The 13,075-nt window shown below is 38.4% G+C and overlaps 1 protein-coding gene across 1 annotated transcript; it reads left to right on the top strand.

Annotated features, from left to right (window-relative positions):
- Nucleotides 1-9,983: 9,983 nt before the first annotated feature.
- On the top strand, nucleotides 9,984-12,127 carry LOC147636021 (cell number regulator 8-like). Its single transcript, XM_086801461.1, has 3 exons — nucleotides 9,984-10,360; nucleotides 10,832-11,037; nucleotides 11,609-12,127. Exons 1-3 carry the CDS (start codon nucleotides 10,078-10,080, stop codon nucleotides 11,834-11,836), a joined length of 717 nt encoding a protein of 238 aa, XP_086657587.1. The 5' UTR covers nucleotides 9,984-10,077; the 3' UTR covers nucleotides 11,837-12,127.
- The last annotated feature ends 948 nt before the right edge of the window (nucleotides 12,128-13,075 follow it).

The raw sequence follows: 13,075 nt of genomic DNA on the forward strand, positions 1-13,075 counted from the left end.
AACTTCCCTTGCCAAGAAAGCACGGGCGATTCCTCGAGAATAAATTTTTCTCTAACGTAGTCAAAAGCCTTAACTAACTAAAGTGATCTGACCAAACCCATAAGTCCCATAGTCAGATTAGGAAAAAGATTGCACTTGGATCATAGAGACCAACGCTTTTTTCCTCATTGAGGAGGCAGCCGTTGATTCTTTTCCATAGAACAATTTTTGTCCAGGATTTACTTCATCTATCGTACCATAACAGAATTGAGTCTCAATTTAGGGATCCATCAGTCCAGCCTCTAGTCCCGTGGGTTAGCCAACCACGCCTAACCACTGTAGTGATGGGATCCAATTAAGAATTTAGTTAGGTTTTGTCCCGGGTACCAGGGAAAAGAGTTCCCAGGCCCCCTAGCCGGATATTCATGCAAACTTAAAACTAGTCACACCACTTACACACCCAATATGAAATTGCCTTTTTCACAGAATCAGCTATCTTTAAAAAACAATCTTTTGATGAAACCATTGAGTCACTGATCATAATCCTCAAAATCTCCTTTTTCACAGAATCAGCTATCTTTAAAAAACAATCTTTTAATGAAACCATTGAGTCACTGATCATAATCCTCAAAATCTCCAGTTAAATCCTTATTTCCAATCATTCCTTCATCGGTGTACCTATGGCATCATTGGCAACCAGAACGCTCGCCACCTATCCACTCAGGGGCCTTTTCGATAGTTCTTAGATCATAGTAACCGGCAATATATTCATATATCAAAAATGGAATCTCCATTGAAGATCAGCAAGATCAACCAACGGATCCATATAAAAGAGCCATGGACTCATCCGTTTGAGGACCAGCAAGGTTAATCAACCAGATCCATGCCCAAATTCAGAAAACAACTCTTACTCCTTATTCTAATATCTTCCACGACGCACGTGTGGGTATCGTCCACGACCCAGAGCCCGAGCACCGTATGGTCAGCACCCTCTAGGATCCTTCGCAGGTGACCTAGCGCTTTACTCATAGGCCGCTTCCTTGGTCCCTCATCCACCGTACCGGAAGCTCACCATTTTAATCGAACCGAGGCTGGAGACCTCGGCCAACCTTGCTACGCGAGACGTCCTCCAATGACTCTCCGTCAGCTGTTGCAACTTTATCAGATTGGGTCTCCACCACGACCTCATTCTCACAAGACGGTCAAAATGCTTCTCCAGCATTCTTGACGTAAAACAGTCATTTAAAAACAGTTCAAAAATACAGTTTCTATAACGAACTCTCGTCTTTCCACATTGCTCCACATCAAACCACATTAATTAATTCCACAACCATTTCATAAGTATTCCTATTCTCATCCAATCACATGATTTTCATCTCATCACGTCTTTCCTCAATTTATCCTCATCAGATCTCATCCACTCGCATCTACCCATATCCACATCAGATCTCATCCACTCGCATCTACCCATATCCACATCTCATCACATTACATTCATTCACATCTCATCCATTCATACCACATCACATTCACTCACATCTCATCCATTCAGACCACATCACATTCACTCACATCTCATCCATTCAGACCACATCTCATCCATTCAGACCACATCACATTCACTCACATCTCATCCATTTAGACCACATCACATTCACTCACATCACATCTCATTCATTTTACCTCTCACATCTCATTCATTCACATTTATCCCGATTCACATCCCATCACATCACATTCATTCATATCCATCACATTCATTCTCATCACATTCATTCTCATCACCATTATATCACATCACTTCTATCCACATCATATCTCATTCATACACATCTCATCTCATTCATCCACATCCATCCAATCGTTCACATGCACGACTACTCGCATCTATCCATACATTCATATCTATCACATCCACATCCATCCAATCATTCACATGTACGACTACTCGCATCTATCCATAATTCATATCCTATCACTTCACATCCACATATATTCATGTCACATCTCATCTCTTTACATCACATCACATTCTTTCACATACACATCTATATCCATTCTTTCACATACTCATTCACATCCATTCTTCTCATACACATTCACATCCATTTTTCACATACACATCCTTATCCATTCTTTCACATACTCATTCACATCCATTCCTCACATACACATTCACTCACATCTATCCAATCATCTATGTGATTCACATCTTATCTCATCACATCTATTCACCTCACATCTCATCACCTCTATTCACATCACACCCATCCATCCAATCATCTATCTGATTCACATCTTATCTGATCACATCTATTCATCTCACATCTCATCACCTCTATTCACATCTTATCTCATCACATCTATTCACCTCACATCTCATCACCTCTATTCACATCACACCCAAATGTTGCACTAGGACCTCCTTGATGGTTGTCTTTCTAGCCTCTATCTTGCAGTTTTTCACTCTTCCTTTCTGTGAGACGCCCTGAAGATATTCTTGTTGCTTGTCTTTCTTCTCTTCCTTAGCTGCATAAGGACCCAGGTGCCCTTGGTGATTAGCACTTCAGTCCACTGATTTTGCACATTGAGAGAGTTGGATACAAGTGTGGCACAAACACTGATGATATTGGTCTCCTTGCCCTAGGAATTGAATCATCTATGATGGCATTACTGGGGCAAAATTAGGATGATATAAAATGAGATTCGCTACCCATCGTTTCAAGAGGAAATGGAGTGCAGAAGGTAGAGGAAATGAAAAGAGCACGAGAAATTGTTTAAGCCCAAGAGGAAGTTTGAGAAGGAGAGAATTTTCCCTCCTCTATAAAGATACGTGTATTTAATATATGGATAGGAATAGAAGTTTCCCTCTGGATAGGAATTTTGAGAAGGAGAGAATTTTCCCTCCTCTATAAAGATACGTGTATTTAATATATGGATAGGAATAGAAGTTTCCCTCTAGATAGGAATAGAAGTTTCCCTCTCTACAAAGTGTAGGTGTGTTTAATGCATTCGGGTGGTGTGAAAAGTTACTATCAAGTGTAAGTAGAATACATTTTGAGGTGGAAAAGAAGAATTTTTGGATTTATGAAAAAGGAATAACCTATTTTTCAACGTAACATTGCCTTCTTCCTGATTGGATGCGCTCCTTTTTCTCTCTCTACGAAAAGGCCCTACGAATGACCTCCAAAATGTCCTAATTCTAGTCATAGACCTTGGTACAACATGTACGTGAGAGATAGGAAGTCTATTGAACGTCGCAAGAAAATGCAATTCATGGATGACGATGTATGTGGACACAAGAAATGAATTGAGTGACAAAATCATAATGGAAGCACATATACACAACATTTTGGGCAATTAGGAGAACTCCAATGGACGACAGCTGAGTAAAGTGTTTGGGTTGTATAGGTAATAGTAAGTGTGGTCGCATTATTGTAGGATGTGCACCATCATTTTTTCCAACAAGGTCCCATGATGTTGGGAAGACTAGTCAAATGATGTGGTTTTGCAAAAATGACATCATGCATACATGGGATGTGGATAAGAACATTGACCATCCCCCACATAATGTGCATACTATATGTCTAGTTGGCTGAAGGCACAAATCTGACACTTGAGGAGTTTTCTCTCAGTCCTTTAGGGCTATTGACAATTGATTGTATCCACTATATCCATCCATGAAACTATACATTTCATGCCCAATTCATCTTTGAACTTGTGAAACAAAGCTATCATCTCCTCCTCAAAACCAACTAGCAAGTCTTTGTTTCATGAAGATCGGCGTCTTGCTCTCCTAAGTTAGTCCTTCCTCCTGGAACTTGCTTTAAAGTTCTTATTTACTGGGTTGTGCTCTAAAGTTTATGCTCCAAAGTTCATACTCTTAGCTTATGCTCCTATACTGGGGTTATGTTTCTGTGTTCCTACTCCTCTTGGTCATGTTGTCAGGTCCTTCTCTCAAGTTCCTAGTGAAACCATGTCTATTATTTAACAAAAAATGTATAAACTTTAACATTTATTACCTCTACCATGAGAGCATAATTGATGACCTTCGCTTGAACTCTCTATTGCTCAATCCTCTTTCATTGGCTATCGCATTTGTTATGGTCGACGTTTTTTGCCACGTTAAATATTACCATGTTATAGATCTACTTGACCCACTTAGTTGATGGTTTCATACTTGACCCACGTAGTTGATGGTTTCATACGACAACATAATCATCATATTCCACATCTTATGTAATGCGTGTAGGTAGCCCTCATTGTTTCACAAGGGAGACCATTGTTCCTCATTGTTTTATAAGGGAGCCATTGTTTTTATTGATGCTATAGTTATGTTAATATCGGGTGGTAGTCTTCTCACTATTTGATGAAGTGAGGGAAAATCCTTCTCCATCTAGTTCTCATTGAGCCTAGAACATGCCCAAAAATTTCATAGCTAAATATTTTTAAAGTGTGCAAATGAAGGTAGAGAGAGAAAGTCTCCTAATGAAGATCCTTCATACCTAGCACTCACTAGGAAATATAGGGTGCACCAATAAGGCAAATAAAGAGACAGAGTGTGCTTGTAAGACACTCACTAGGAAATAAAAGTTTGCACCACTTATGCAAATAAGGAGACAGAGTGTGCTTGTAAGACACTCACTAGGAAATAAAAGTTTGCACCACTTATGCAAATAAGGAGATAGAGTGTGCTTGTAAAACATGCTTTGTCCTATAACTAGAACCAAGTTATGCAAGGTTTGAGGAAAATTGAAAAAGGAAGCACACAAAAGGCATACAACCTACCAAGGTGTGAAAGGGAGGAGCAAAGGATAGAAAGGAATTAAAAGTGGAAACCCACATAGGTGTTCACTCTACAGGGGTCAACACAAAAGTAGTTACGTAAAGCCTTAAATTCCAATGTTCAAAAATATGGGCTTATGTTCTATTGCTTTACTAAACCACCCCACCTTGTAGCCTTGTTGTGCTACCATGAGCTACCACATGATCTTCTCTAGCACCTCAATCGTGATTGGTTTCCCCTCCTCCCTGCCATGGAGCCTGCCCTTCTCTTTTCTACATTGCAAGAGAGAGATATTGTAGAGATAGAGGGAGCTCAATCTCTCCTCTAATGATACCTAAGTACTTCTCTTGATTGGATATTAACCTCTTTATCTTGCTAATATCCCTAAACATATTCAAAGAAGCTCAACAAGAGAGAGAGAGAGAGAGAGAGAGAGAGAGAGAGAGAGACTACATAAGGGAAAAAGGATAAGAAGTAGGTGAACATAACCATTACTAAGTTACTATATGTTAAGATTATCCTAGGCTGCCTATGATACCCTATAGATGCTAGGGTTTCATTGATAGTGAATCCACAAAAGATATCACAAAGAAAGGAGAGAAACCCACAAGCATACACAATAGAGAGACTTGGGAATTCAGCAAAGGAGAGAGAGATAAAGGATGGTCTAAGTGCTCTCATAAGGATAGAGAAAAAAATCTTAATGCACAATAGAGAGACCTTGCAATTTAGCAAAGGAGAGAGAAAGAGAAATTAAGATAGGGATGGTAAAAGTTCTCTCACAAGGATAGAGAAAAAAAGCTTAAGGATGTGCATGCAATATGGACATGGGATTGTGGGGCCCATCCACATCAATAAGTGGCAAGGGGTATATATATATGTGTGTGTGTGTGTGTGTGTGTGTGTGTGTGTGTGTGTGTGTGTATGTATGTATGTATGTATATATATGCATGCATATGTATATTATATTAATGAATATATATATATGTGTGTGTGTGTGTGTGTGTGTGTGTGTGTATACATATATATATATACATACACATTCATGTATATTGAATAGTTATATATATTTTTTATATGTTTATGATATTATTTATTTATTACTCTATATGTCTACTAAAACATACATAACTTTTTTGCTTTTCATAATTATAATAAATATTATGCATACTCATAAATTATGCTAAATACCCTACATCCTACCCCTTTGTTTTTACCATTACAAATATACTCCTTTATAAACGAGCATTTTGATGCAAAAAGCACATATAAAAATGTGAAACACACATGCAAATTCAAATCATAGCTCCCTATATCTCTTATCCCTTTTACTTCTCAAGTTCTTCCAAGTTGGTTGTAAATTCAAATGCGCAAAACATGTAAAAGTCGTTTGAGACTTCACCCAAAACTCAACCACCAATCTATTCACATAGCAGCATGTTCCTACTCATGACCAACCTGGGGGGCATGTCATGCATTGTCATGTGGTAGTGCTCCATTTTCTTATAAGTGGCATAGACGTGCTAACCACACACATGGCGGAAATCTATTCTTCCTTTCTAAAATGTGAATCTATTCACATAGTTCAGTTAATTCATCCATGCAATTTTCTTTTAAAACTATTATTTTTTTTTAATCCTCATAAAGATGAATCTTTACCTCCTTAGTAGGTTGCGTGTATAAGCTATGATGGGATTTTGCCAAAACATAGCTAATAACTCACTTGAATAAGTTCTTAGTCTTTTTATATCTGTTGTTGATATGGGATTTGAAGTAGGCCAAATTATGAAGAAGAAAGTTGTGTCATGATATGTCACTAAAGATGGACCCTTGAATATACAATTAATGTTTATATAACAACATCTAAACTTGAAAAAACAAGAATAAAGAGTGATAGAGAAATTGTCTTGAAAGTGACAAATCAATACCATAATGTCATCAGCAATATTGAAACTTGTAATCAAGAAATATTTGTAACATTAAGATTTATGATCATTGAAAACTTAGTACAATATAGATACAAAAGCATACACAAGAGCTCCCTTGATTTATCTCATCAAATTAATACTTGGGTCTACTAGAATATTATTTTAATCTATCATCAATTTAATACTTGGGTCTACTAGAATATTATTTTAATCTATCATCAATTTAATACTTGGGTCTACTAGAATATTATTTTAATCTATCAAAAAGTTGGTTTAAAGAGCTTTGGAAGAAGTCTTAATTTAAAGGGCATACACAAAGGGGTTTCTCAAATTACTTTCTATATATAGGATCTACATTGGTCACTATCTTGAGTTTGTTTTTATGTATCTAGCATGTGAATCATATTTCTTTTTGAAGAGGCTTCATTATGGCTTGCATCAAAGATGGGGTTGTACAATTGGGGTGAAAAAGTATGTTCAAAAGTAGTGGCCATTATGGCTTGAATGAGTCGATTGAATCAAAGATGGGGTTATACAATTGGGGTGAAGGAGTATGTTCAAAAGTAACGCAATGTAATGGGCCTTGCTTGTCTACTGTATTTTTGACAAAACTTCTGTGAGAGTCGGACATATAAAATATGAAAATGTATGATATTAACATCCAATATTTGTTTGTCTCATGATTTTTAACAAAGTTTGAGTACATATGTTTTGTGATATCAAAATTTTAAACGTAGCGAGTCAATCTACCATGTAAGCCATGTCATCACTTTCATGGTGTTTTGACAAGCTCCTACTTGGGTGGAATGTGGTCATGTAAAGTGTAAGCTATGTGACATATTACAAGATGCACAAAGAAATACTAACTTTAGATGTACAATAATTACCTTTTCACAAGTAAGAAAGGAGCCCAAAAAGAGTACACCTTACAAAAGTGGAGGCATTGAGGGAGGAATCTTCATTTTTCTTGGACTAATTAATGATTCTCTCTTACAAAGCCTAAAAATGTTACAAAGCATGTGTAACTAGTGTACATAATATATGCTACGAAAAAGGGTGGGCGTGTGTCGCAAAAGAGTACAACAAACAAGTTGAGATAAGGAAGCATAATAGGTTTGCTTGCTTGAATGTTTTGAATGAGCAAAATGTGAAATGGGATTGATTTCAAAATTTGGATTATGTGATGGACATATAAAAAGCACAAATGTGTCGATGAGTTGCTATTGCTCTTCCAAGGGACTCGATACTCTCCATGATGCAAGTATAGGGTCCAAAGTTCAAAAACCCACTTTACCTAACATTTTAACAAGCTCAATAATATGCTTTAATTCAAGACAATGTGTTTTTGACCTATCTTTGATAATACTCATTAGTAAGCTAGAGATCAATGCCATTTTTTCTCGTATATCAAGATATTTTATGAATATAAAATTCTATCATTTTTAATTTTATGGGGATTCAATAGTGTGTGATCAACAAATGCCTTTTTTTTTGTGGCAAAAGTCATGAATCTAATGAGAATGAGAAAATGCTCATAATTGCAAAATTGATCAGATCATTCTATTATGATCTTACATGTTATTTCACACGATGATATCTAAGTGATTGTGATTGCCAACATATTCGAAATAATTCACAACCTAGCATTTACATGTCAACTTGTTAATCAATGTCTAGAAAATATATTAGCTTATACCATACAAGATATCTTTTGTCCAAAATTCAACTTTTGTTTCAATGTCTAGATTTATACCATACATGACATCTTTCTCAAAGATTAAACAAGGGATTAAACTAAAAAGATCACACTTGTGTCTTATGACACCTTCCCTAAATTTTTCTTAAATAACCAATTTGTCTTGAGAATCCTTTACTTTTTTTTAATGACAAGAATACTTTATTTGAAGAAGCACCAAAAATTGAGGACCCTAACTATCCATAAAAAATCTTAATTTCTTTTATCATTTATCATTTTTTTTGGGGGGGGGGGTGGGCTAGGGGGGTGCATTTTGATGACCACATCCCTTTACATACTCCCTAATCCCGAACCCTGACTCCATCTGGACTTCCACAAATAATAGGGAATCTTGGGAGAATTCAACTTACCACACAGATGTTATGGAACCTTGGGAGCATTCTACTAACACAAATCTTTGGGAATCTTGGCTATGTAAACTTTTTTCTTTTATGAAAGGTTGGGGAGGAGGGGGAGGGTGCAGGGAGTAGGGGGATGGGGTAAGGGGAAGGGTGGGGGCTGGGGGCTTCCACATCAAATTTTAAAGAACACATACTTTCACAAATGAAGGGGAATATTTGCATAAAACATTAGACTTCCTTATATAAATGAGGGGGGATATTTTTTGAAAGGTTTGGTGGGGAGGGCTTCGATAATAAAGAATACAGACTTTCAGAAATGAGGGAGTTCCACAAACCGAGAGAAGCTTAGCCACCTGAACTCTTAGGCCGCTAGTGATCTCCCCAGACCTCCACCAAAAATGTGGAATCTTGGTTGGCCTAAAATCTTGGATAAAGGATCTCCCTCGTCCAAATTGTAATGCTCCACTTTTATTTGTCATGATTGGTGGGTACTAACTAGCTCATATATGGTTGAGAGGGGTGAACACATGGCATCCTTGTGTTTGTAATGGTGGCCTAGGTGGCCAGATGGTTTGGAGATGGCTTTGGAAGGTATATCACACTCCGCTACATGTTTATGTATACAGATATCTCTATATTGGTCTACGCTTGGGGTTAATGGACTTTAATACATGTTTATGTATACAAATATCTCTATGTTGGTCTATACATGAGGTCAATGGACTTTAGTTCATGATACTTCGTCTCCATTTTTTTGGTGCACGGACGGTTTCAGAACGACCGGGGAAGTGGAATGGCCATATTGATGCAATTGGCATTGCAGAGGATATCTAGGATTGGATGTGGTTGGTTGAGGCATATTTAAGGAGTGAGGCTCTACCTTATCCACACACTGTTACCTATCTTCGTTGTCTATTGCACCCTAGGTGGAGCTTACAATGTATAGAAACATTGGCTATACATCATGATTCATTTTTCTCCATCTAGAGATCGTACTTTTTCTAAAGACTTTGTATCCCACGATGTATCGAGATTACTTGACTTGCACAAATGAGAGGGACTCTTGACCAATCTTGGGCGCCCAAAGTTCAAAGTTCAAACGCGTGACAGTTTGGCCGCCCAACAAGCACGTGGACGCTCCTGACTTCTGTACAGTGTGTACACCCTTATTCGGTCGGGTTAAAGTCTCTGCCGTCTACGTTGGGTCTACACAGCTTATCACTGCCATTTTTTCTTGCATACATAGCAGTCCTAGGAAGCTTTCTGTGTTCTTCTCTCTTCAACGAGATGGCTGCGAATGAGGAACAGGAGAGCCTGATGAAGAGCTTCTACGCCAATGAGAAGGAGCCGGAGACCAAATATGCACCAGTAGAAGAAGAGAAGAAAGATGCCGGTGTGGTGGCAGAGGGAGTGCCCCTGCTCACACCAGGAGGAGGAAACCCTCCTGTTGGAGTGGCTGTGGGGGCGACCATCTCGACCACCACCACCGCCCCTCCCTCCCCTTGGAGCACCAGCCTCTTTGCCTGCCTCGGAAACAATGACGAGTTCTTCAGCAGCGACCTTGAAGTCTGTAAGTGTGTAGATCTGTTCTGTGAATTTTTTTGTCACATAATATGCTTTTTTCTTCCATCATTCAGATAACGGGGTGTGTCTAGAAGGGTACCTAGCTTGCCCTTGGCACTCACTCTACAATTTTTGTTACATAATATGTGATTTTCATATAATGAGATGTGTCTAGAAGGGTACCATGCTTGCCCTAAGTATAATCCTGTATAATTACACTGTATATAACCTTCAAGTTTAAGGCCTGCATTTTTGTAGCATATGGAGTAGTCAAAGTTAATCTTTATGATGGTAAGACATTCTGTCAGTAGATCTACCCCCTGCAAGACAATGTGAGAGTAGATCTAAGCTGCCCACCCCTCTAATTCACATTAATATAATTTTACTAACTCTTTTTCTATTCCCAATCTTGCCGTTGTAGTTCTGATCTATAGTTTGTTTCTTTTGTGGTGGTCTCTGTATGCCTGAATCCATGCAGGTGTGCTAGGTTCGTGTGCCCCTTGCTTGCTTTATGCAAGTAATGTGGAGAGGCTTTATCCAACCACAGAGAACACCTTCACCAACCATTTCTTGTCTTACAGTGGATTACTTTGCCTTGGCAACCTGATCTTTGGCTGTAATGCCTTATCCCCGTGTTTCTCATGCGCCAACCGTACAGACATTCGGAAAAAATACAACTTAATGGTAAGTTATGTCCTCTTCAACTTTGTGATTACAATGGATGAAATGGCCATGCTTACAAGCTCATTGGAAAAAATGATACAATTTTAAAGAAATAAATTGTTGCAGACACAAGGAAGGGTTGTTTCTTCCTTAGAAAGTTAGGCAAGATACATTTTGACTATCTTCCTAGTAATCCTCCTGGGTTCCAGCCCTTAAATCACTCCACCTCATGATTCTTTCTCCAAATCTCCTTGATTTCCTCCATCATGTCATGGATATTTAAATACTAATCCTTGTATTACTTATGTAAATAACCCTTTAACTACCTTTGCCAAGGATCTTGCAAATTGTTAGTGCAATTTAGACAGACAGTTCCAACAGTATTTGTGTTTATGATTGAAACGGTGGCTATATAGTAAGGCTGGATATACCATCAACTCTGGTTTCCTGTCTAGGCCCTGTTGGGGTATGGCTTTAAAGCAATTATGATAAACTATACCATCAACTCTGGTTTCCTGTCTAGGCCCCGTTGGGCTATGGCTCTAAAGCAATTACAATAAACTATGTATTGTTTGTTTGCTACCTGATGCAGGGTACTGGTGAATGCTTTGCAAAATCTTGTGGATGTGGTACTTGTTTTGCGGGAAGCGAAAACCGCGAGTGCATTGAAGCAGTAGGTGACTTTGCCACACACTATTTGTGCCATCCATGCGCCTTGTGCCAAGAAGGGAGGGAGATTCGGCGTAGGATGCCTCATCCTGGTTTTTTCAGATCATACGTGCCAATGAATGCTCCTACAGAGCAGGTCATGTCAACCTGATTGGAGACTTGTGTGACTACGAAGCTTAGGGTCTTCATACTTTACTATCTACTAAAGGCCGAGACACCTGCTGCATGATTTAAGAGTAGTGTACTGTCTATCTTCCCATATTTCCTAAACCTTTGGCTGTTTATTCACCTTGGAGCGCTTTCTCTGGTGATCATTTGTACAGTCAATAAAGCTAAAGTATGTCTACAATTATTAATAATTGAGGAAAAGAGATATTCTTTTTCTTTGTTTCAACTGAATATATATATTATGTGTTATGAATGAAGAGGAATTGCTCAAAAAGTTTCCATACAGTTTGTAATGTTTCAGAACTCTAAGCTGTTTATTATTATTGTTGTTGTTGTTGTTGTTGTGAGGATATTGTTAGGCATCACTTATAATGTTTGGGTTCTTTGTCAGTAAAGGTCTTAATGAAGATATCAATAAGTACTTTCGTGTAGGAGTACCATCATCTGAAGATTGTATTAATGGAAAAGGGGAAAGCATCTTGGGAATCAATTTTCCCCATGTGAAGAGTGAGGCAGAGCTGGGAGCTTGTTTTGGAAATTGGGGGCAAAGTGAGACTTAGATGCTTTGACCTTTGTCAAGTGTCCTGTGGAGTCGTGCAGCATTCCAGAATAGGGCTGGTTGTCAGAAAATTTGATAGGTGCACGGCTGGTTGAAAGGAAAATGTCAGTTCTGGTTAGAGAGCTGAATGATGGCACTGACATGTTAGCAGATTTCTGGTAATTCTGCCAGTTAGCACATCGACTCAGGACCTTGACATAAGTGTGAAACAAAAATGAGGCTATGGTAAATATATAAATATGTACTGAAAGTGGAAATGGGTGTTTTTGTTTTCTGACTGCTAAGGTTGCAATAGTTTGTGATACTGTGTGCCTTATCCAATTCCTCAAGCATTGTGTTGCCTGTTAGTTTTTGTGCAGTAGTCTTTTGGAGGGCCAAGAATAATGTGACAACTCATGAGTCAGCGGTGCTTTATGGAGTGTGATAAATGCTAAGAATATGTAGATATATGATATGTTGATGTTGTCCATGTAGATCAAGTTGATGATGTTTCCATTGCCAGAACATTTAAAACTTAATGGCACTAAAGAAAGTCCATGAGAGGGTTTGCAAGGCGATTTATTCCTCAGAGCCGTCATTGTCTCAACCAATGAATCTGGAAGGTGCAAGTCCACTGTAGTAGCTTGTGAAATCTCGTTTGGAAGGAAGCCTAGGGCCTTATTA

This window comes from Cibotium barometz, chromosome 8, assembly GCF_041138505.1.
Source record: "Cibotium barometz isolate CiBa-2024 chromosome 8, ASM4113850v1, whole genome shotgun sequence".
In the NCBI taxonomy this organism is placed as follows: Eukaryota; Viridiplantae; Streptophyta; class Polypodiopsida; order Cyatheales; family Cibotiaceae; genus Cibotium; species Cibotium barometz.